Here is a 22873-nt window from a genome sequence, read left to right as displayed (position 1 = left end):
CACCCTTATCCCATCCAAGATTTCTGACCTGACCATTCTCTCGGCTCCAGGAACGTGCTGGTCACGTAGTGCTGGAGTGAGCTCTGCCTTCCATCATCGTCCTGCTACACCACAGAGGAAAAGCTGTCAGGCACTTTAAAGTTTACCTACCCAGTGTTTTGATGTCAAAGACGTCACAAACTGTCCTATTGACTTTTGTCATTTCGTTCGAGAGCCCAAGGTCACTGTTTGTTTGGACGTTGTGTAATTATGGGAGTTAAAGACATCATCAGTGTCATTTTTGGCCTTTGATGTCCCTTTTCTCTCCTTAGGCAAGAACCATGGCTGTTTCCTTCCCATGTTTTGTGAATTTCTACTTGGTTATCCAGCAGTTCACGGGTAAGCCCCTGAGCCTGTTGGTAGCTCTGACACCATATGGTCCTCCCTGGGTACCTACCTTCACTTCTCTAATACCATTCTTCCAACCCCAGTGACCATTAACCATTTCATGCCTGGAAGACTTGCTCTTTGACATTTAACCCTGACCCAGTAAAGTCATTAGTCTTTAACTTCTAAATCCCAATGTGGAAGAAACTAGCTCATTTTAAGGCCCAGAGATGTCCCAGCTTCTGATCTTTTCTTGATGCTTAAATTCTAAATGTTCCATAGCTTAATTTACTCCTGGATTTTGTGGAAAGACCTCTCTTTGTTTTCTAATTAAATATAAAATGAAAGGTCAACCTGTTGTTTTGAGGTAGGTTTGGACTCTAGGCTCCATGTCACCTTCCATGGCTTCCATAAATCATAGCACCATTTCTCAAATGTGCCTCTCAGAACACTAATCACGTAAAATGTTCCTGCATTTATTTTATTTATTTAGTTATTTATTTATTTGAGCGTCTCACTCTGTTGCCCATCTGGAGTACAGTGGTATGATCTCGGCCCACTGCAACCTCCATCTCCCGGTCTCAAGTGATTCTCCTGTCTCAGCCTCCTGAGTAGCTGGGACTACATGTGCCCACCAGCATGCCCAACTAATTTTTGTACTTTTAGTAGAGATGGGATTTCACCATGTTGGCCAGGGTGGTCTCAAACTCCTGACCTCAAGTGATTCACCTGTCTCAGCCTCGCAAAATGCTGGGATTATAGGCATGAGTCACTATGCCTGGCCTGCTCCTACATTTTAAGATGAAGAGAGTCACATCAGATTGGACAGAGCTGCCCTTTTTTGGAGGCTAAGAATGTACATTAGTTTACTAAAGGCTCTGAGAAATTCTGCAGTGAAGAAACATTCAACTTTGCTTAACCAAGCCATAGCCAAAGTTACCCAAAACATGTTGACTTTTTGTTTATTTTATTTTTCTTACATAAGAGCTATATAGATGTATGGATTTATTGATCCAAGGAACATACTCTGAAGCAATAGTCTTCTATATAAAGATCAAGCTCCCTAACGTAGCATACAAGGCCTTCTATGTCCAATCTGGCCTACCTCAACTTCTGGAGAAGTCCTTTGTTACTCGTTCCTCCTTTCTGCTTCCCCCAACCCTTGTCAGGCATCAAAATCTCCCATATCATGGCAATCCTCTAGGTTAAGAAGAGGGGACAAATGGGTGAGAACACAGAGGACCCTGAGTCTAGGCTACAGACTTGGATTTAGTCTTATGGTAGAAAGGAATAAAGGCTTTTGTCGGCTTCGTATGGTGGCTCACGCCTGTAATCTCAGCACTTTGGAAGGCCGAGGCAACAGAACTCCTTGAGCCTAGGATTTCAAGACCACACTGGACAACATGGCAAAACCAAGTCTTCAACAAAAATACAAAAATTAACTGGGCACGGTGATGCATGCTGCAGTTTCAGCTACTCCATGAAGTGGAGGATCACCTGAGCCTGGGAGGTCGAGGCTGCAGTGAGCCATGGTCACACCACTGCACTCTAGCCTGGGTGACAGACATGGTAAGACCTGTCTCAAAAAATAAATAAATAATTAAAGACTTTTGTCATCATATTGGTAGGATTCAGGCTGCTATATAGAATTATTAATCTGACTAGAGGTTAGCACAGAGAATGGAGCTTCAGTTCTCAACTGGGATAGGCAATAGTGGGGATCAGGCCAGGGGACTATCCAAACTACCATCTACCCCAGACAGCAGACGCCCAAGATGTTTTGCAGGTGACCTGATGCAGAGCTCTACTCTGCACAATCCCCACAGGTGTCTGAATCACCTAGACACACTCCTCACCATATCTGTGCCTCTTTCATAGCTGTCTCTGGCCCCTCTCTGGGCCATTTCAATCCCAGTCTGAAATTTTCACAGGAGATAACACATCTGAGAGAGGACTGTTCTTCCATCAGTTCCTAATAGCAGCCATAGATAAATATGTCAAAATAAAGAGTCGCGTGGCCTGCAGTGGACATCTTTTGGAGCTCCACCTGAGATTCCAATCCTACTTTCAACACTCATGAGCTGTGTGGCCTAGGACAGATTATCTAACACCTGTGAACCTCAAATACTTCATTCATACAACAGATGATAATAATAACTATTCACAGGACTGTAGTGAAAATTAATTCCATCAATACATGTGAAAATGCCTGGAATGTGGCATGCAACACATGGTAACTATTATGATTATCCTTACTGTGTTGTATTTGTTCATTCCACAAAAATTTCTTAGGCAAAACAACCACTGACTTTATGAGCCTTTAATGGCCTTTGAGCAACTTTGCTTTTGAGAGTCGCCATGGGAATCCATGGCAAATCCACAGCAAACTAGATTTTCAGGTCTCATGTCGTAGCAGCCTGACTATATCCAACTTGTAGTTGCAGGATCTACTCCCCCTTTTGGTGGCATTTATCACTTTAGGACAATGATACTAGCTAACCTTCACTGAAGACTTACTATGTGCCAGCCACACATTCTAAGTGCTTCACATTTGGCATGTTTGAATCATTCAAAAACCCGATGAGGTAGTACTACTATTATTCCTATTGGGGACAAGAAGAAGGCACAGAGAGGCTGAGCAACTTGCTGAAGTTCAAAGCTGGTCAGTGGCGGACCCTCAAAGTCGGACTCCCGAGCCTACGGCATGTTACTGTTGCATACCCTGCCTCTCACTGGAGAGGCTTACTGTCTCTCTAGAGAAGGGGAGGTGTGCAGCATGAATGTCATAAAGGATGGAAAGTGGAGGAAGCCAGGGGTGGCTGCAGGTGAGGCTCAGAAAGCAAAACCATCTTTTGGGTATTATGTAGAGAAAATAACCAGTTAATCAATTAGCCCCAGCCTGAGCAGCATTAACATCCTGCCCCAGACGACAGTTTTGAGGTTGCTCCAGACTGTGGATGTCTGAGTAGGAGGCAGACAGCAGGCTGTTGCCTGCAGTGAGGAAGGAAGAGGGGACAGCCTGGAGCTTGGGACCCAGCTAAAGTTGCTACAGATGCCTCTTCTTCTCAGTTGCCAAAGGTTTTGTAACTTACAAAATAGGGAGCTCATCAGAGGGTTTCAAATCTCATTTGGGATCCAAGACCAGCGCATGCCTTCAGATCCCTCCAGGCTGTGGAATTCTAGGATGCAAGTTCCCCCAGGGACATCTCTAACACATCTGTCTTGGTCTCAAAATGACAGAGGAACCAGCACTTAGAGCACTTTCTGTCAGCCAGCTGCTTTATACTGAGTTCTTCCAGCAAGTCTCTGCACAGAATTATTATTATCTCCATCTTGTTGATGAGGCAAAGAGAGAGAAAATAACTTGCTCCAGGACACGTGGCTGACAAGGTCTGGAACTAGGACCTGAGCCAAAGAAAGAGGGAAGAAAATGATCCTGGGTGTAGTACTTGGTACTCAATACGTGTTTTGAACAGGAAGGGCATCATACCTTTTCCTCACGATTGGTTCTCATTCAAGCATCTACAAAGGACCAGGACACAGAGGTACACAAGGCAGGCTAGGTCTATGCCTACACTGAGTGGTACTTCCTGTTCCACCAAAGACAAGAGCTTAGTAGGTGGCAGGGGCACGGGCTGAAGGAGGATGACCCTCAGACCCGGGGACCCTGCACTGTTTTCCATTGCTGCCATCTCATGCACAGAGGCTGGATTGAAAAGCAGCTCTTGGAACAGAGTCTGCTCCCTCTGACACTAAGAACACCATATGTGTCCCTGCCACAAAGGGAGAGCAGACACTCCCTGCTGCTCTGGAGGTGGCGTCCGGGAGGCTGGCAAGCAGCCTCTTGGCATTTTATTTCCATAGCTGAGGGTGGGGGTTGTGGAGAGAGTTAAGCAATGGAAAGTTTTCCTTTGTGCTGCCCTCACAGGCATTTCTGGAAAGGGTCAGTTTGGGGTGATTCATCATCTACCCATGTAGACTCACCCTGAGAAGCCGGCTCAGATACTATGCTTAAAAATACATCACTGCTCACCTACCTTCTTATTAATACTCTGTAAGGGGGCCTCAGTCAATAGTAAAAAAAGTTCATTTACCCAATAGTAGCTACATGGGCTCTAATCATTTGGTGAATGTAACTATCTACCTAAAGACTTGATTTTCTTTTCAAAGAGCTATGGTAAAACGCCAAGCAGTAAACAATCCAGCAGAGCAATTACTTGCTTAACAGTCTGCTGTTTGAACTGCATACATTAGGTAAGTGATCAGATTTCCCCGAGCCTTCGTTTCTTCACGTGGAAAATGGAGATAATCAGAATACCTACTGTAGTCATAGGTTAATACATACACACCCCCATGATGGTGCCTGGAATATCACCTGCACTCAATACAAGTTAGCTATCATTATGCACACTCAACCTATTTCTTAAGATTTATGATAACAACTGTCCTTTATTCTCTTACTGTGTGTGCCTAGGTGCAGGGCTGAGGACTCACAGACATCACACAATTCAGTCCTCAAGACAACTCTGTGAGGTGGGTATTAAGCCCATTTTACAGATGAGAAGATGGAGAAAAAGAAGTCCACACCTGGTGGATGGCAGAGCAGGGCAGGTTCATCTGAATGCACAGCCATTGCTGTGTAACTTCATTGTCGGTTTAGAGTAAGACTGTGAAACTGGCAAGAGAGAAAACATTATGATCTCTGTTTAAGAGGTCAAGAAACTGAGGCAGAGAGATGTTAAGTGACAAAACCACATCCAGTTTGTTTGTACAACATATGGAACAAACATCAAAGTAGATGGGTCAGGAAATGATACTGAGGAGGCCAAAGAATAAGCTGGCTTTCTCCCTTGACTAAAATAATAGAGCAAAGGTGCTTCTGCCTCTAGGGCTGGGTTGCATCCATGCCATTTGGCAACTCCTCTAAGTGCCTCCAAAGCCCTTGACATTGCTCCTTACATATGATCAATGCCACGGTAAAGCCGGTATAACTACCGTCCTGCCATCAGCCTGGCTCTGAGGTCAGCATTTCCAACATCAGTCTCAGTGTAGCATTCCCAAATCTCCACAATTACCAAAGATCATAAACAGTGTGATTTGAATCCTTGTCGTAAAATCTGCTCCTAGGAACCCAAACCAACACAGAACCAAAGTAACACATGCCATTTCCAAGCAGAAACATTAACTTCTACATGTGGGATCACTCATCTGAAAAATTCCTCTTCATCCTTTAAAACCCTGCTCTGTTGTCTCTGTCTCTGCAAAGCCTTCCCTGACCATCCCCAGCCTGCAAAAAACGTGCTGTTTACCACTCCTGAACTATTTCTGTTTTCTTTACATATTTCAGATTGTTGTTACCCAGGGTGGACTGGCCATTGCAGTTTATATGTCTGTCTGTTTGTCTGTCTCTCCCATCGGGCTTGAGTGCAGCTGCATCCAGGTAGCCACAATTTATTTCAGTTCCTTGGGAATTAGCAATGCATATGTGGTCTACATCAGTGGCTCACTACAAGGATGATTTTGTCCCCCAGGAACACCTGGCAACATTTGGAGACATGTTTGGTTGCCGCCATTATGAGGTGAGGGGAGAGAGGCTATGGGCACCAAGTGGGCAGAGGCCAGGAATGCTAATAAACATGCTATAATGCATAGAACAGAATTAGCCAACCCCAAACGTCAATAGTGCTGAGGTCAAAAACCCTCGTCTGGATGGTAGCTCTCAGTTAACCATCTATTACATTTACTGTGTCAACTAGAGTTTACTACACTTTTGAATCAGGGCTCGGTGCCTGTTGCAAATTATGTTTTGGTTCTCAAGTATTTGCTGCACCTCTGTGGGAGGATTACACTTCTCTATCCCTGAAGACGTCCTTTGCCACGTGAATTCCTTTGGACAAAGAAATGTGAGCATGTCTCAGATGCTCTCAGTGCCCCACCCATGTCCCTCCTCCCTGTCCCTCTAATGCACTCCAGCCAGCTTGCAACTGCCAGCATCTATCTCTTTGTCTGAGTGCTTTCTCAGAAGCTAGAAGGCTACTCTGTGTGTGTACACACAGGCTGGAAGTGCTGGGAAATTAAAACAACTCAGGAGTAGCCTTCAACCCATGTCTGGAAGGTTTGGTTGTGTAAATATACCAGCTCCCTTATTCCTCAAGAAGGTAATTCTAAGGCACACGATTTGCCCTGTTTTCCAGAACTTCTCCATGGGACTGAACTGGAGTTGCCCACAGTGGTAGCTAGCTTAATAACGCATGTTCTCCTGACTGCCTTTCTTATCTCATTTCTCCATTCCCCAACTGGTGTTTCCTGTATCTCCCTAATAATCCATATGAGTTCGAAGCCGTGTCCTAAAATCTGCTCCTAGGAACCCAAACCACACAGAACAGAAGTAACACATGCCACTTCCAAGTAGAAGCATTAGGAACTTCCCCATGGTTCTGCTATTGCTCTTTTTCCCTCTGCTCTAAGAGAGGTGTGGCCCTGGCTGCTTCTTCAGCCTGGGTCCTAGATGAAGAAGCTGTGGTAAATGTATGCAGTTGGCCTGCAACCAATGTGTAACAGACACAAAAAACAAAGTTTTATCGTTGGAAGTCACTGAAACATGGGAATGGTTGTTACTGAAGCAGAACCTGGTCAAAGCTGACTAATACAGGGCTTCTCACTCCTGGGAGGACCTTCCTAACCGACTCTATTATAGCAGACTTGCTACTTACCTTCCAAATGATACTCATCTAAGGCTAAAAATCATATAGCATAACCCTATCAGCTCCTTGAGTTTGAAGACAGTTATTTACTTCCTTCTCTTTGTGGAAGCATTTCTTTGTAATGCATGGCGCTTTGTGCAGTGCCAGCGCATTGGTGAGCACCTACGACTGGTAGATTTGACCCTGAGCTATCTGGGTTTCACATGGGCCAGTTCATGCCTGGTGGCTGTTGTGGGAAACAGAGACTCAAGATAAGGCACTTGACCCAGAAATGGATGAAATCATTATTCACACTGCAGTTGCTCTCAGCCAGAATGACCTTGGGGAAATGCCTTCTGCATCTGGATCCTCATATATCTAACACAGGATCTGACCCTGAGCCTAAGTTCCACCCCCAGCACTCAGCTTCTATGGTTCAATGAAGACCAAAGCAAACTCCATTTTCCCGAACCCCTGCTTTACCCATCAGCCTTCAGAACAGGCTAAATTCATACCCAAAATGTCAGAGGAAAGACTGTTTCATCTAGTTCATAAACAGCTCATTTCTTTTCTCCTATTAAGAGATCAGAAGAGAGAGTTACATGTTTCCTTCACTCTGTCCTTGACGTTTATTATGATCCACATGCTATCAGCTGAAAACTGCTCACAGGCTATCACAGCATTTCTCATGCTTGACTCATTCATGTTCAGCTTCTGCTATTTTTGCCCTATCTGAACACTACCTCTAGTATTATTTCTGTAATAGTGTTGAAAACTGACTGATTCTCCATACTCCAATAAGTGTATTCTAAGACAAAATTTTACATCACTCTATCAATAAAAATCCAGTGTCACCTGCCATCAATAGAAGGTGGAAGTGAAAATGAATATGACCTAAAACCATTTTTATTGAATACTAGTTAGATATTATTGTCTGCTAAGCCTCTGCTATCTGCTCTCTCTTTGTTAAAAATGGAGGTTAAAAAGTATTAGACAGTGTTGAAGGCACAACATCACTTAATCAAAGTTTAATCCTTGTCATACTCAGAAAGATTGAAAGAAAATTTAAAAAGGAATAATTTTCTCACCCCATGATAGGACATGATTTAATCCCTCATCAATGCACCCCCTAATCATCTAACGTGCCCCCTACAATCATCTTTCAATTCATCAGAACGTTCATTTCACACTTGGAGTAAAGCTGTATGATTTCCCTGAATCTTTACTCAGGTATGGTTGAGCTACTGACAACACAGAATTTACAGCTTGTCAGCTGCAGGTTTGAGTCCTGCTTTACCACTTCCTCGCTGTGTGATTTTTGGAAAAGTCACTAACCCTCTCTGAGCTTCTCTTTCCTGGTCTGCAAAATGGGAATAATCATAGTCCCTACCTCCTGAAGACTTTCAAAAAATGCTTGGCCTGAAGTCATGCTCAATCAATTATGGCTGTCATTATTATTGATTATCATCAAATCTATATGGTAGGTATTTTGATATCCATTCTACACATAAAGAAAGTAAAATCCAGTTCAGTAATCTCTCAAGCTCACGTAGCCTTGCTTTTCCCACTCTACTAAACAACTGCTGCAAGGAGCAGCAAGAGTTGTCATCTCTATTTTAAGTCAGAGGTATTTATTCTTGTCCTGTTTTATTTTTCCTAGCTCTGCAGGCTTGCTTAGTTGCCTCACACTGAAACAATGAGATACAGAGAACAATGATGCATACACATAAGCTGTCAGCTGGGGCAGATTCAGGCCCAGTCGTGATGTCCCTACGTCTTTGGCCCCCAGAGCATGTCAGCTTGCCCTGGGATATGCCATTTTGTGTAGGAAAGCAGATGAGGACAGAGGTCTTGTCTAGCACCACTTGGAGAAGCAACATGAAGTGCAGAGCCCTGCCACTGACACTATGACAGGGGTGGGGATGGACAGTGCCATTACTGTACCTTTCTATTTTTAATGTTCCATTTCTACACCTCTTGCCTGATTTTAATTAAGCTCCACTTCAAATCACTGCCTAGAGAGAAGACATTAAAATTATAGAAAAGCACAAGTCTGGGAGAGTGCATACTATACATGCTGCTTGCTTTCCCATCCCAAGGCTTCTCCCGGGTCTTAAAACATCAAGTCCTGCTCTGGAGTGGATAGTGTGTGGGCAGCAAAAATAATGCATCCCAGAATGGACTTTTTTCCCCCACCACCTTCCCAGAGACTGGGGGCTCTAGAGATCAAAGTAATAAAGAGGCCCTTTTGTCATATAACTCAAGGTGAGGGAAGGTGAGAGATTGAACACTCTTTCAGTATAAAAATTACAAGTTATATTTCGGCATCACTCATGAGGTCTGATAGTGTTGTACCTTTCCATCCTCATGCTAGAAGCAGCTTACCAAGCTCCAGGTTCCCCACCAGACACCTTGAGGCTCTCTCCTACTCCCAAACTGAAGCAAAACAAAATGTGTAAAGAATGAATGGAGGCCGGGCACGGTGGCTCACGCCTGTAATCCCAGCACTTTGGGAGGCCGAGGTGGGCGGATCACGAGGTCAAGAGATTGAGACCATCTTGGCTAACACTATGAAACCCCATCTCTACTAAAAATACAAAAAATTAGCCAGGCGTGGTGGCAGGCACCTGTAGTCCCAGCTATTCGGGAGGCTGAGGCAGGAGAATGGCGTGAACCCGGGAGGTGGAGCTTGCAGTGAGCTGAGATTGTGCCACTGCACTCCAGCCTGGATGACAGAGTGAGACTCCATCTAAAAAAAAAAAAAAAAAAAAAAAAAAAGAATGAATGGAAACTCATGCTGGAGGTTGGAAATAAAAAGCCATGGGGCCTTAGGGATAAAGAAGCTAAATGGTCTAACATTTTGTTGATGCTTACCAGAGCATTGTCCCAAACATGAGATCTTCAAACCTACCAGAGAATGACACAGCCACATATACATCCCTAAAAGGAACTTGGAATTTCCACTTCAAGATTCAGTACATGTATTCTGAATTTTTATTGACTCCCTCCTATGCTCTGCCTTGCCAGTGACACAAAGCTGACCTTGCCCTCTAAGAACCAATCATCATCGTCGATGAAAAGGTGTATGTATTCAGGCAGGAGCTGGGGCAGGATAGCATGGCAGTAACTCAGAAACATAACTGATGCTAACAAAAATCATAATATAAGGATCCCTAGCCAGTCGAGTAAGAAACAGTCCATATAGGAATAAAGTATCTGGTGGTCAGAAATCAAGAATTTGGGATAAGGTAAAGTAAAACTTACCAGACTCACAAAATTGGGTGGAAGAGGTGAAGAGAGAGGATGCTTCAGGCAGAACAATGTGGGCTAAGGCATGGAGGGAAAAGTATACGTGACCCTCCAATAGCCTGTAGCACAGGTGTCAGCATAATAATTGTTAATACTTATGACGCACTTAACCATCAGCCAGGCAAGGGCTTTATACAGATCATCCAATTTAACCTGAACAACACCTTGACATGGAAATACAGTGTAACTTGCCCAATTTTTCAGTTGAGGAAACAGGCTTGGCCTTGCTGAAGGTCAAGCATGTGATCCTCTAAGAACTGGGGCTAGGTTTATGTGATTCCAGAGCTCACTCTCTTTAGGGAAAGTGATGAGGCAGGAGTGACCACAGAATATTCCTCTACCTCTTCCTAGGTACCTTTAGTGGCGGTACATTGTCAGTGCCTGGTAAACCTCCTCAAGGAAGGAGTCAAATTGTTTCTTCTGAAATAACTACCTACGTTGCTTCAGCTCTCAAGTGAACAAGGACAGTGGTGACTGGGTAACTGTGCCTCACCAAGAGAAAAGAAGACTGGGGTCTTAGCAAATACTCAGCAGCCTGACAGAGGGTACATATGGGTTGGAGGAGAGGCCCAAAGAACAGAGTGAGTGTTATAAGTTGTACTCTGGTTTCACAGGAGGTAGAGAGCAGCTCCCGCCCAGAGCTAACAGTGAAGAGGAGAGCTCAGCAGGGGGAATGAGAGCAGGTGCAGGAAGAGGTGAGAACTCTTTCCATTTTATGTGAGAGGCTGTCTCACTGGAGGCAGTGTCTGGAAGAAGAACTGGATGGGCAGGAAGTGAAATTCCCATTGCTGAGTATCCCTCCCCAGCATCGCAACAGCCAGGTAGAATTTCCATGACCTCCCAGGCCAAGAAAAGCATGAGCTGCACATGCTGAGTGGCCCAGAGAGAGAAAAGATGGCTAAGATATATGTAAGAATACATGAAATATATGAAAACTTGCCTTGCTTATTGGGATAAATCATAACATTTCTGCCAGGGTACAGAGTCCCAAAGGGTGGCATCTTCCACTGTCATTCATGGGGTGAGTTTTGAGCTGTTTTCTTGCAGAGACGATGGGTGGAGTTGACTCATCTATGTTCACTTTGGTCTACCACCTGTAGGCCAGGTGGCTACCCTCAGTGAGAATCCTTTGCCTCATTCATCCTAAAGCAACCCACCTTGTCTCACCCACCGCTGAAACTCCCAACTCCCAAGCCCCATTTCCTTGCTTCCCATTGTTTCATTTGCCTCTTGTTTATGAGCTCCCCTCATGACTTTGATACGGCACCAACTTGGCTCCAATCCACATTCCCTCCCTTCCTAGTGACACAGGCAAGTATCCACCAGGGTCCAGCTGGGCCCTCAGAACCTCCTCTCTCAGGTTTTACTGGTTATTCACATTCTTCATCCCCCTGCCACCATCTGTCAACTACAGTGACTTTGGTGACCAGTGGCTACTGGGAAGTCTACAACAGTGGAGCAAAGTGAAGCTGATGGATCCCCTGAGAATTGAAACCTGCACCTGTGACTTCGTTTCCTAGTACCACCAGCGGTGGGAACACACCCATGATGCCTTGAGATCTTTGCAAAGGGAGACTCTGTGACCTCATTAGGTGATTCTTAAACACATGAGAGTTTCAGTAAGAAGCACTATTCTACCTGATCTTGAAACTCAACCAGGCTACAGGTCTGAAATTGTTTCCATTGGAAAAGCAAATGCAAAACAAAGTGATAGTAGCCGAGAGTTCTGAAGCCACTAATACTCCTGGACAGTGCATGAAGAAGCCTTGGGGTCTGGCCCAGCAGCTGGCTCCCCCATCAGTCATGGTGCCTTCATCACTGTCTGCAACTATGAAAAGGGGGTGCAGTGTAAGACAGAAGGGAGTAAACAAAGAAGTGACTTGGAGAGAAAGCAGAGAAGCGATGAGGGCAAGGGAAGGAAGTTTGCCTGGTAAAGAGAACTACAAGGCTGCCCCTTGGCCTCTCTTGTCTTTTAGGATCAGATGCATCTTTCACTCATTTTTCAGCTGGACCCAGACCCTCCTCACTTACAGAGCCTTCATCAACAACTCATGCCATCCAGCTGATGGCTTCATTCTGCTCTGCTCTCTTATGGCGTCATCATGTGTATTGGTCCCCTCTCTCCTGCTTTGGTGGCTCTGGGGACTGGGCATTTAGCCACATGACAACTCCCAAAGCCAGATTATTAACTTTTCTGCTTCTTTTAGTATCTCCCAAGTACACACTCCATATAATTTATTTGAGATATTTATCCTCAACTTCATAGATGATTATTACAAACTTATTCTCAATAACCAGGAAGGGCCTAGCATAGGACCAGCCACAAATATGAGTATGATGCTTTGGGTGGCCTCAATAAAGTCTCAGTCATAGTAAGAATTATAATCAATAACTTATTATCATAGCAATAATTATCATCAAGGCAATTATAATAGTTTATAATTATAATCAATAGCACTTATAAACAATAATAAATTATAACTCAAAGCAAGAATCCACAACCAATAATTATAATCAATAATTCTTGTAATTATAATCAATAACTCTTAGAATTATAATCAATAACTATTTTTCATCAGGAAACATTCTAAGCCCTTCATTTGAATTCATTCATTTAATCCTTAAAATAAGTTTGTGCGGTTGGTATTTTTAGGGATCTTCATTTTACAGATGGGGAAACTGAGGCACAGAGGATTTAGGTAACTTGCTCGAACTTGTTTAGCACATGGTAGAAGCACTGAGACCCACCAGAGCAGGACCTGAGCCACGTATGGGACACTGGGGCACCCTCTCTAGCAGATGTTCCAAGACCCATGACCAAGTGCTGCTGTTTCCATAACCAGGTTGGGCCCCCTCATGAGTGGGACAAACCCAGTAGAGATGACAGTCACGATCATCCGCCCCTAGACTGTGCCAAACCACAGGTCCCAGGAACCAAGCAAAGGGCTGGGGAGCAGCTGGTTGAGGGAGGGGGTGAGGCCAGGCTGTGGGTGAGAGCAGAAAGTAGAAACAAGCGTGACAGAAGCAGAAGCAAAGGTTGAGGTACGAGGTAAAACTAAATGGGAACACAGGAAAGACCCCAGAAAATGAGTAGATGTGAAACAGGGAGAGGGCTGCAGGCCGTGCTGCAACAAGGTGAGGGCCTTTGGGTGCCTCATCTGCTGGGCAGGAGTGGTAGGGCTAATGCAGCATGGGCAACGGGGATACTTGTCTGAGAACTGGGCAAGGAGCCATCGCCACGATACAGAGCACTGGGTCAATGATTAACACAGCATCCCAGAGTCATAGATACCAGGAGGCAGAGGAAACAGAAATCAGATCATGGGATTAATATAGCTCAAGTTCAAAGTATTAACTCTGAGCCAGGCACTTTGCTAAGTACTCCACACAGATTACCTTATTTAACCTTCACACGTAGTACCTAAGAATGTCGGCTCCAAAGCCAGGTTGAGTTTGAATCCTGACTCCTCCATGTCTTAGCTGTGTGATCCTGAGCAAGTTATTTAAACTCTGTGTTTCTCAGCTTCCTCATCTGTGAAGTGGCATCATGTCAGTAGTTATGTCATACAGTTGTGATGAAGATTAAATAATATAATAGAGGTGACATTTAAAGTAGTGTCCTGCAGGTCAGGGCTTCACTGCCCTGTGTCCTCTGCTCGGGGAGGCCTAGGTGATTCTGCCACAGCCCCCATTGCTCTGTGACCTGCTGGCATTGAAAGATTTATAACTAAGACTTGAGGACACCCCTGAAGCCGAGAAATGGAACTCTTAACATTCAGGGATGTGGCCATAGAATTCTCTCCAGAAGAGTGGAAATGCCTGGACCCTGCCCAGCAGAATTTAAATAGTGATGTGACGTTGGAGAACTACAGAAACCTGGTCTCCCTGGATCTGGTAACCTGTCCGGAGCAAAGAAAAGAGCCCTACAATCTGAAGATAGACGAGACGGTAGCCAAACCCCCAATTTAAAGAACGAGTGTCCAAACTTTTGGCTTCCCTGGGCCACAATGGAAGAAGAAACATTGTCTTGGGCCACATATAAAATACACTAAAACTAATGATAGCTGATGAGCTAAAAAGAAAAAGGGTTTGTGTATAGTTTTCATGATATTCATCACCACAGATAAGCAAAAAAGTCCTCTCATTCCAAGGGTTGGTTGGACACCACTGGTTAAAAGTATCTACTCACCTTCTAGATTTTTTTAAATGCCCTTTGTCATTAATGAGCTTAGAACACTGCTAAGCAAATATTAAGCCATCTATTATCTTATTTTTTAATAACTATTACCTTATAATTTTGTCTTATACTTAGTAGGGAGCCTGCTGGGACTGTGCCATTGAGATATATCTATATATATATATAAATGTGTAAAGTGATACACATACACATACCTATATAAATCACATATGTGTATAGTCAGTTCTTAACGTCGACAGGTTCTTAGAAGCTGTAACTGTGAGTGAAGCAACATATTGCTTAAGAAAATGAATTTTACCATAGTTTAATTGATACAAACAAAAGGTATTTGAATGGCATATAGCAACACTGTTTCATTTTTTTAAAGCTGCAGTTTTCAAGAACCTATTTTGAACATTAAGTGAGGACTTACTGTTTGACTGTGTTTGTGTGACACGGATTTTTCAGATAAATAAAAATTGTATAACAAAAAATAAAAAATAAAGCAGTACCCTGCAGACAATAAAACCTCATTACATTTAATGATATTTACTGTTACGATGATCAGCCTCTTTTAGATACCAAGACGCTGAAGCACAGACTGAAGCTGAATTACGGCTGAGAAGCAAACCCAGTCAGTCCTTCCAGAAAAGCAGAATGCGTCATCATCGTCGTTCCCTGCTTCACGTCAATTCAGAGGAATGAGGGAAAGAGGGGAGACCCAGGTGAGAGGACAAAAACCCCCAGAACAAAGTGGTCAGGAAAGCAGAGTAGAAGAAGGGGGCCTGGGGCGATTTCTGAGCGGATCTCATGGCTGCAGGTGCAGGTTGCAGGATGTGGGTGGCTGGTGAGCTGAGCACAGCAGCGGGTCCTGGAGACGGAAACCCCGTGTGGTACCAGCATCCAAGCTTCGGGCCCTCCAGTTGAGGTGGCTATTTCAGTTGGGCCATGAGAACCATGTCTAAAAGCCCCAGGGCCTTGCTGCAAAGTCATCACTCTGGTCAGAGCCACACAAGTACTTGCAGACCTGGGCAGTGGCATCAGCAGGTCACTGAGCCTGGACTGGGATGGCGAGGGCCACAGAGGAGGGTGAGCAATGGTAACAGCTAAGACATACTGAGTGATCACCACCTGTGAAAAACTGTTCTACACACTTCATACTTCCACTTGATCTTCACTGTGACCCTAAGAAATTGATTCCATTATTATCCCCAATTGGTAGAGTAGGACATGAAGGCACAGAGAAGTCAAGTAACATTTGCAAAGTCACACAGCAGGTAAGTCACAGAGCCAGGAGCGCAATCCAGGCTGTCTGGCTCCAAAGTCCATACTCCTAACCTCCAGTATCAGTAATACCCAGCCTGGCTAGTCTCAGAAATATCTAGACAATTTATTAGGCCTAAAACCTCCTATTTGTCACTGGATCCTTGACCTGAACAGTAAAGTATGTTTAGTGCAGTCAATTAAAAGCTAGAAATGGAGAAAATATTAGACAATCCCAAACTGAGAGGTATTCTATTTAAAAAAAAAAAAAAAAAAAAAAAAAAAAAAAAAACACCTGATCAGTCCTCTTTGAAAGTATCAAGATCATGAAAAGACACGGAAAGACTGAGGAACTATCTCGGATGGGAGGAAGCTACAGAGACATGACAACTAAATGTAATGCAGGACCCTGGATTGGATCCTAGAACACAGAGAGAACATTATCAGAAAAACATGAAATCCAAGTAAATTCTAGCAATTGTTGCAAAGTTAATTCCTTAGTTTCGATCAATGCTCTATGGTTATGTAATACGAGTGAGGAGAATTTGGGAACTGTATGTATTATTTTTCCAATTCTTCTATAAGTCTAAAATCGTCTGAAATTTTTAAAAATTTTTAAAAGACAAAAAATACAAATGACAAAAGGATCAAAGCCACTGCCATTCTCAGGTTATAAACCAACATGTTTATCTTTATAATTGTAACCAAATTATCCTGTTTCCACTTGTGTATGTGAATAATTAGTCATCTTGATTTAACATTAAATCTGCTTTCAATTGTGAATAATGATTTTTTTTAAAGCTGGCAATGGTTACATTTAGACACCTGGATCTGCTTCAGAAAGAAAGAAGCAACAACAGAAACAAGATGACTTCCACGTGCTTCAAGATAGGAATCTATCCTCTCTCCCTCTCTTTGACTCATATCCTCAATGTCACATTCGACAAATTTCCTCAACCCCTGCACACTGATGGCGGCTGCTAGGAAGAGCCTGGATCACTTGGAGGTTGTAGGTCACTTTGTAGCCAGGAGTGAGCTTCCAGAAATGCAGCTGGTACTAAAACCACTGAGGAATGGGCAGGTCAAGTGTCTGCATGAAGATCGGAATAACTGACAAGCAGAATGATAAAGCAGAAATAGGTGTATGTCCCCCCTTCCATTGTGCAGGGCACTGATGTAACACTCTATCCTCATTAACTCATTTAACATTCACTACACCCTTAGGAGGAAGGAACCGTTAATATTATTCCCATCTCACAGATCAGGAAACTGAATGTCAGAGGGGTTAAGCAACTTCCCGAGGTTGCACAGCAAGTCAGCAGTAAAGTTGGGATATAGAATGGAAACCATGTGTCTCAGGAGACTGTAGCCATCTTTTTCCTTTTCAACTTTCTTGTTTCGACCCATATTGGACTGGCTATCTCTGTCAAATCATCCCTGGTTTGTTCTCAACTCGGAGAGTGGGCTGCAGGTCAGCCAGATGAATGCCACAGAGCACGCACTGTGTAACAGACGCTCTACACCCGCCATTCCATCTGTTCGTTACCAAAGGGGGATGATGATCAACTCTATTTTCGTGAGATAACTGAGGCTCAGAAAGGCTAAGGAACTTGTCCAGCACCAGAGAGCTAAGTGGCTGTGTCAGAACTTAAGCCCACACATGCCTGATGGCCAAGGTCTGTGCTCTCTTCGTTCATTCTCTTTCCAGGGAAGACTCGCAATATGAAAAAAAAATCATCGAGTAGGTACCAAGAAAGGAACCCCCCAACAACCCCTAAAAGGTAAGCTGCAAAGATAGGCCTGAATAGGCATATTCATGCTGATTATTCAGTTGATTTTGCCTGTTGTATTTGTCAAATCCAGATAATTCAGACCCTAAACAAAAAGAATCGTTTTTGTTCTGTTTTCTCATTTTACATACTGACATGTTCTAACTTATCTAGAAAATTGCAAGCTTTCTTTTTCTTTATCCCAGTGTGGGCTTTTCTTTAAGAAACACAGATTCACAATCTATTTCACTAACTGGCCATTGTTAAATAAAAATACTTGCACATGGTAAATGGAAGCAGCATTGTGCAGGAACTTGGAGGTTCCTTTAGTAGTTTCAGCCAGAAGAATAAAGCCATACAGAGCCACACAACCTCCCAGAAATCCAAGCCTAGTTGATTGATTCTACACTTGGAAACATAATCAGCACCACCTCTGCCTCCCATCCCAAAAGCCCTTCCACAGTTACTAACTCCAAATTCTGAAAGGGAAAAGCAATATGAAATTTAGAAACAGGCAGAACCCCCAGATCCTAAAGCCCAGGCTCAAATCGCAGTGGCATGATGCTTTGCAAAACGTTACTTTAGGGACTGATTATTCCGAAACGTTGTTTGGGTGATGATACACAAGACACCAGCCAAGGGCCCTGCCTCCTGCGAAGACAGCAATATTAGCTTGTGGCTGCATAGTAGACATCATTCACCAAAAACAGAAGAAATGTCAGATAGATAGATAGATAGATAGATAGATAGATAGATAGATAGATAGATAGATAGATAGATACATTAGATAGATACATTAGATAGATAGATAGATAGATAGATAGATAGATAGATAGATAGATAGATAGATAGATAGATAGATAGATGCTAGCTGGTCTGAAGCAACTTAAAACTGTCACGAACCTGCGCTGATTTGTTAAAATCTTTATCTCTGAAAGCAATAAAAATTGCTTATTCACATCAGCAGTTTGTGTCTTTAGGAATAACTAAAAATCCACTGCCCTTTTTCATGAAAACTAAGCACCACCTAGTATAAGATTAAGAACCTTTCCAATGCATTGGAGACAAGAAGGACAGGGTGAAAAAATAAGTCTGTCTGTAACTGAAGCTCTCAATTGGATTGATAAGTCTTGTGCCTCGAACTTACTGCTCACAAAAGCAACAAGAGTGTGACAAGCAAGAGTGTCTCCAGACTAATGTTTAACCTGTGGTTCTCTTCAGTTAAGCCTATGAAAAGTTGTCTATAAGGATACAGTTAAAGTTGGCAATACCTGGCCAGCTTGGAAAGGATGCATAGCCAATGTGGCTAAATGTAGCTCACAGAATGGGAAGGAGAAGATGGAGGGGTAAGTCTGAAGTTCCATTGTCTGTGAATTAAATCCACTAAAATTTATGACACATAGCCAGGCATGGAGGCTCATGCCTATAATCCCAGCACTTTGAGAGGCCAAGGCAGATGGATCACCTGAGGTCAGGAGTTCGAAACCAGCCTGGCCAACATGGAGAAACCCCGTCTCTACTAAAAATACAAAATTAGCCGGGCATGGTGGCACATGACTGTAATCCCAGCTACTCAGGAGGCTAAGGCAGGAGAATCACTTGAAGCTGGGAGGTGGAGGTTGCAGTGAGACGAGATCATGCCATTGCACTCCAGCCTGGGCAACAAGAGCAAAACTCCATCTCAAAAAAAAAAAAAAAAAAATATTGCGACACAGAGGGCAGTGCCTGGCACATAGGAAGTCTATGTAAATGATAGCCTTTGTTGTTGCTGCTGCTGCTGTTATTACTAATAAAATTTTTAGACTGCCCCGATTCACAAAACTATTCCAAATCCTTTGCCACGTTTAGGCAATGCAATTTCAATAGGCAATACAGATTTTTTTTTTTTTAAGCCAGACATGAAATCCTGGGTAAGCAAACTCCCACCCACAAAGAGCATGGCACCCCTGCCTTGGACATACTCCTTGGGAGAGACCACCTAGCAATTTGGGAGCTTAGAAGTCTTTGCTTCAGGCTTGAGAACATGCCAAGGACTCTCCATGAGAATCAGTCTAGGGAGAGAGGAAGACAGACATTTGATCACCTTTCCCAATGAAAAGCATATGTCCGGGGCACACAGGCTTCCTCCACTCATGTATGGATGGAAACAATGTTAAGCACATTCTGTCCCAAGAACTTACTTATGCTTATCCTTAAGGCTTAACTTTTTAATTTAAATCCCAGGATCCTGCCATAAACCAGCCAACTGAAAGGTTGCTCTGAAAACAACTTCTGGGCAATCCATTACTCACATGGCAAATCCCACAACAAATGTTGTCCAGACATCCCTAGAGTTGGTTAGAAGCTATGGCCTTTTTGAATTCTCCTTTCCATGATTATCACTAACAATATCTAATAAATTCCATTTAACCACCAACTGCAAAGACTTTACTTGCACGCTGATACTGGGTCAGGTTCATTATGTTAAGCAGACACCTGATTGTTCCAGGCAATCTATAAAAGGTCGTACCTATTATAATTCCCATATTTTCACAATCCATCTGATTTTATCATTTAATCCCTCAGCCTGCTTTTGAAAAACCCAAGAGCTCACTGGTTTGATAAGACAACCAACATTAGGCAAGTTCTCAAACTGTAAATGCACAGCATGCAATGCCTATACCCTCGGCTCCGCAGTCCTATGAAATGAAACACCTCCTTGACATAAGAATCCTGATGCCCTGGGTGGTTTGACTCCACCTAAGGATTCCACGGAAAAGGCCTTGGCTTTTGCTTTGCTTTTGAAAAATAAGCCAGGTTGTAGCCCTGGTCATTGTGAGCACTAACCTTCTCCGAATGTGGTCCTTGGGCCTCTTCATGGATGCATATGTGAGAGTTATTCTAGGTGATCTCTTGTTAAAGAGTTTTATTTTAAATCCCAGCTAATCTGTGCTGCTCCCTAGATTGGTCTGATCTCTTGATACATCTTAGTTCAGTTCTACAGCGAGCTGCAAAAAGACAGTGCAAACACTTTTGCTGTTTGTCTCCCTCTTTCCCTTTCTTCCAATCAATTCTGTCCCATCAGGAGCCCCTCATCTCTTCTGCATAAAGAGGTATAGAAATAAAAACAAAATAAATAAATAAATAAAAGGGCTGCCTGAGTTGCTGGCTCTCCCTATATTGACAGCGCTAAGGCAATTTAAAGAGGCGAGCATGTGGGTGAGCACGGGCAGTGCCTCAGTGCTTCGCTGTTTGTTTTGAGTGCCTCTGGGTATTTTTAGAATCTGTAGGGAGAAGTTGAGCTGCCCTGGATGGCTTTTTGCTCCTAATGACATCCTGGGCTTAAAGAAACAGGAGTTACAGCGACTGCTAAAGTTTCAGACGATAGAACACAACATCTGACAATATTACATGTATGTGGGGATGGAGGTAGAAGAAAAGAGAAGGAAAAGAAAACACCTTGACAAACTAAGTTGGAATGAAGTATTACAGAGCTCAGATGTAAGTTACTCAATTATGAGATTTTTTAAAGAATTTGCAGTAGCCACATATATTTTCCTCCTTTCATTCCTTTGTTTCTTTTCTCTTATTTCCATCATTTGGGCATCTCTTTGGGCAGCCACCTTTTCCATGTCATCCCATTGTGTGATCATCATCACACGGTGATCCAGACTGGCCAATCAGAGCAATCCTTTCCTACAGTGGTCAGCCTAAGAGTGGGTGTGGCTGAAGCCCAGCCAATGAGACTCTTCTCTGGGCCTCTTCCTGTAAGTATCAGAAAACAGGCACTTTCCATTGCTGAAATCATTTGCTCTGAGGATGCTGTAAGCCTTGGGCTGCCAAAACCCATCACTGCCTGAAAGAAAGACAACCCAGAAGAAAACCCAACTGAAAGATGGGGAGAGGAGCAAAGTCTAGATAGCCTTTCAGCCCTTGGTCCACTGTATCCAAAGCCTGCTGAATGCCTCGACATCCCATTTACCTTACCCATAAAGATCCCCCCTTCTTTCTCTTTGAGTTTGAGTCCTACCAAGAACAGCCAAAAAAATCTTCATGTAGAATGATCAATAGCTGTCAATTTTTAAAAACATCAGAAGGACATTAAAGTACAAGTCACAGCCTGTCCACTCATGCCTACCCTGCTGGTTCAGAGGACACCAGCCCCCTCAGCAGGCCCCCAAACTGCTCTTGTCTGCCTCAGAAGACAGGCGGGAAAGTCCAACCTGATCCTACTTTGTACTTCAGGAAAACAAAGGCGGGTATGTATTTTTCGTAAATGTCGTATTGCACCTTTTCATTTATTGTCTTTCCCAGAAACACAAAACTATGACGATTTTGATGTTCTGCAACAGTGAATACTGATCTCTTATCACATAGTCCCCTTCCACTGAGTGAAGTGATAATGAAGAAAATGATGATGAAATTGTAAAAATACAGTACACTGCCCAAAGCCATCAAACAGTAACTATTCCTGTACTTACATGATTGGTTAGATTCCCACAACAACCTTATGAAGCAGGTATGATAACATGCCCATTTTATAGATGAAGATACTGAGGCTCAGAAAAATGGAACAACTTGTGCAAGATGACACAGCAACTAAGAAATGGAATCAAACTCAGCTCCATGTTCCTACAAGGCCTGTGGTAAACCACTGTGCATTGCTCTCTTTTCACTGAATCACCCACCACTTGTTGGACCTTTACTTGCCGTATATTTCATACTGTGCTTTCCCTGTGGTCCTTGTCAACCTCTCAATATTTTCACGATTACAGAGTTTCTGTTAAACCTATTTGGTTTCTTCCTGATCCTCTTGTGTTTCATTGCCCATCATTCCACAGAGTACTTCTTCAAGATGGGTCACAGGGGCAACTAGACCAGTGAAATCTTTGTTTAGCTAACTCATAATGGAACATCATGAATCCATTTCATAGGAAGAAGATACATGATATTTCCAAAAGGACAAATCATAAGTTTTAACATTCCTCCGAAGGCCGGGTGTGGCGGCTTATGCCTGTAATCCCAGCATTTTGGGAGGCCAAGGTGGGTGGATCACTTGAGCTCAGGAGTTCAAGCCCAGCCTGGCCCACATGGTGAAACCCGGTCTCTACTAAAAATACAAAAATTAGCTGGGCGTGGTGGCAGGCGCCTGTAGTCCCAGCTACTCGGGAGGCTGAGGCAGGAGAATCACTTGAACCCAGGAGGCAGAGGTTGCAGCGAGCTGAGATTGCACCACTGCACTCCAGCTTGGGCAACAGAGCGAGACTCAGTCTCAAAAAAAAAAAAAAAAAAAAAAAAAAAAATTCCTCCTAAAGGGTAGGTGAATG

General features: G+C 43.4%; 1 protein-coding gene across 2 annotated transcripts in view; it reads right to left on the bottom strand.

Annotated features, from left to right (window-relative positions):
- Positions 1 to 22873, bottom strand: part of SLC1A2 (solute carrier family 1 member 2) — a 171981-nt gene that overhangs the window by 114197 nt on the left and 34911 nt on the right. The window contains exon 1 of one of the 2 annotated variants that reach the window (XM_050758754.1): positions 29 to 732. The exons of the other annotated variant lie outside the window; for it this stretch is intronic. Coding sequence (XP_050614711.1) covers positions 29 to 36 — 8 coding nt within the window. The 5' untranslated portion in view covers positions 37 to 732. Of the gene's footprint in view, positions 1 to 28; positions 733 to 22873 lie in introns of those variants that run through there. 2 annotated transcript variants of the gene reach the window in all.

This window comes from Macaca thibetana, chromosome 14, assembly GCF_024542745.1.
Source record: "Macaca thibetana thibetana isolate TM-01 chromosome 14, ASM2454274v1, whole genome shotgun sequence".
Taxonomy (NCBI): domain Eukaryota; kingdom Metazoa; phylum Chordata; class Mammalia; order Primates; family Cercopithecidae; genus Macaca; species Macaca thibetana.
The sequence above is the reverse complement of the archived record's forward strand: the minus strand, read 5'-3'. Positions and strand labels throughout refer to the sequence as shown.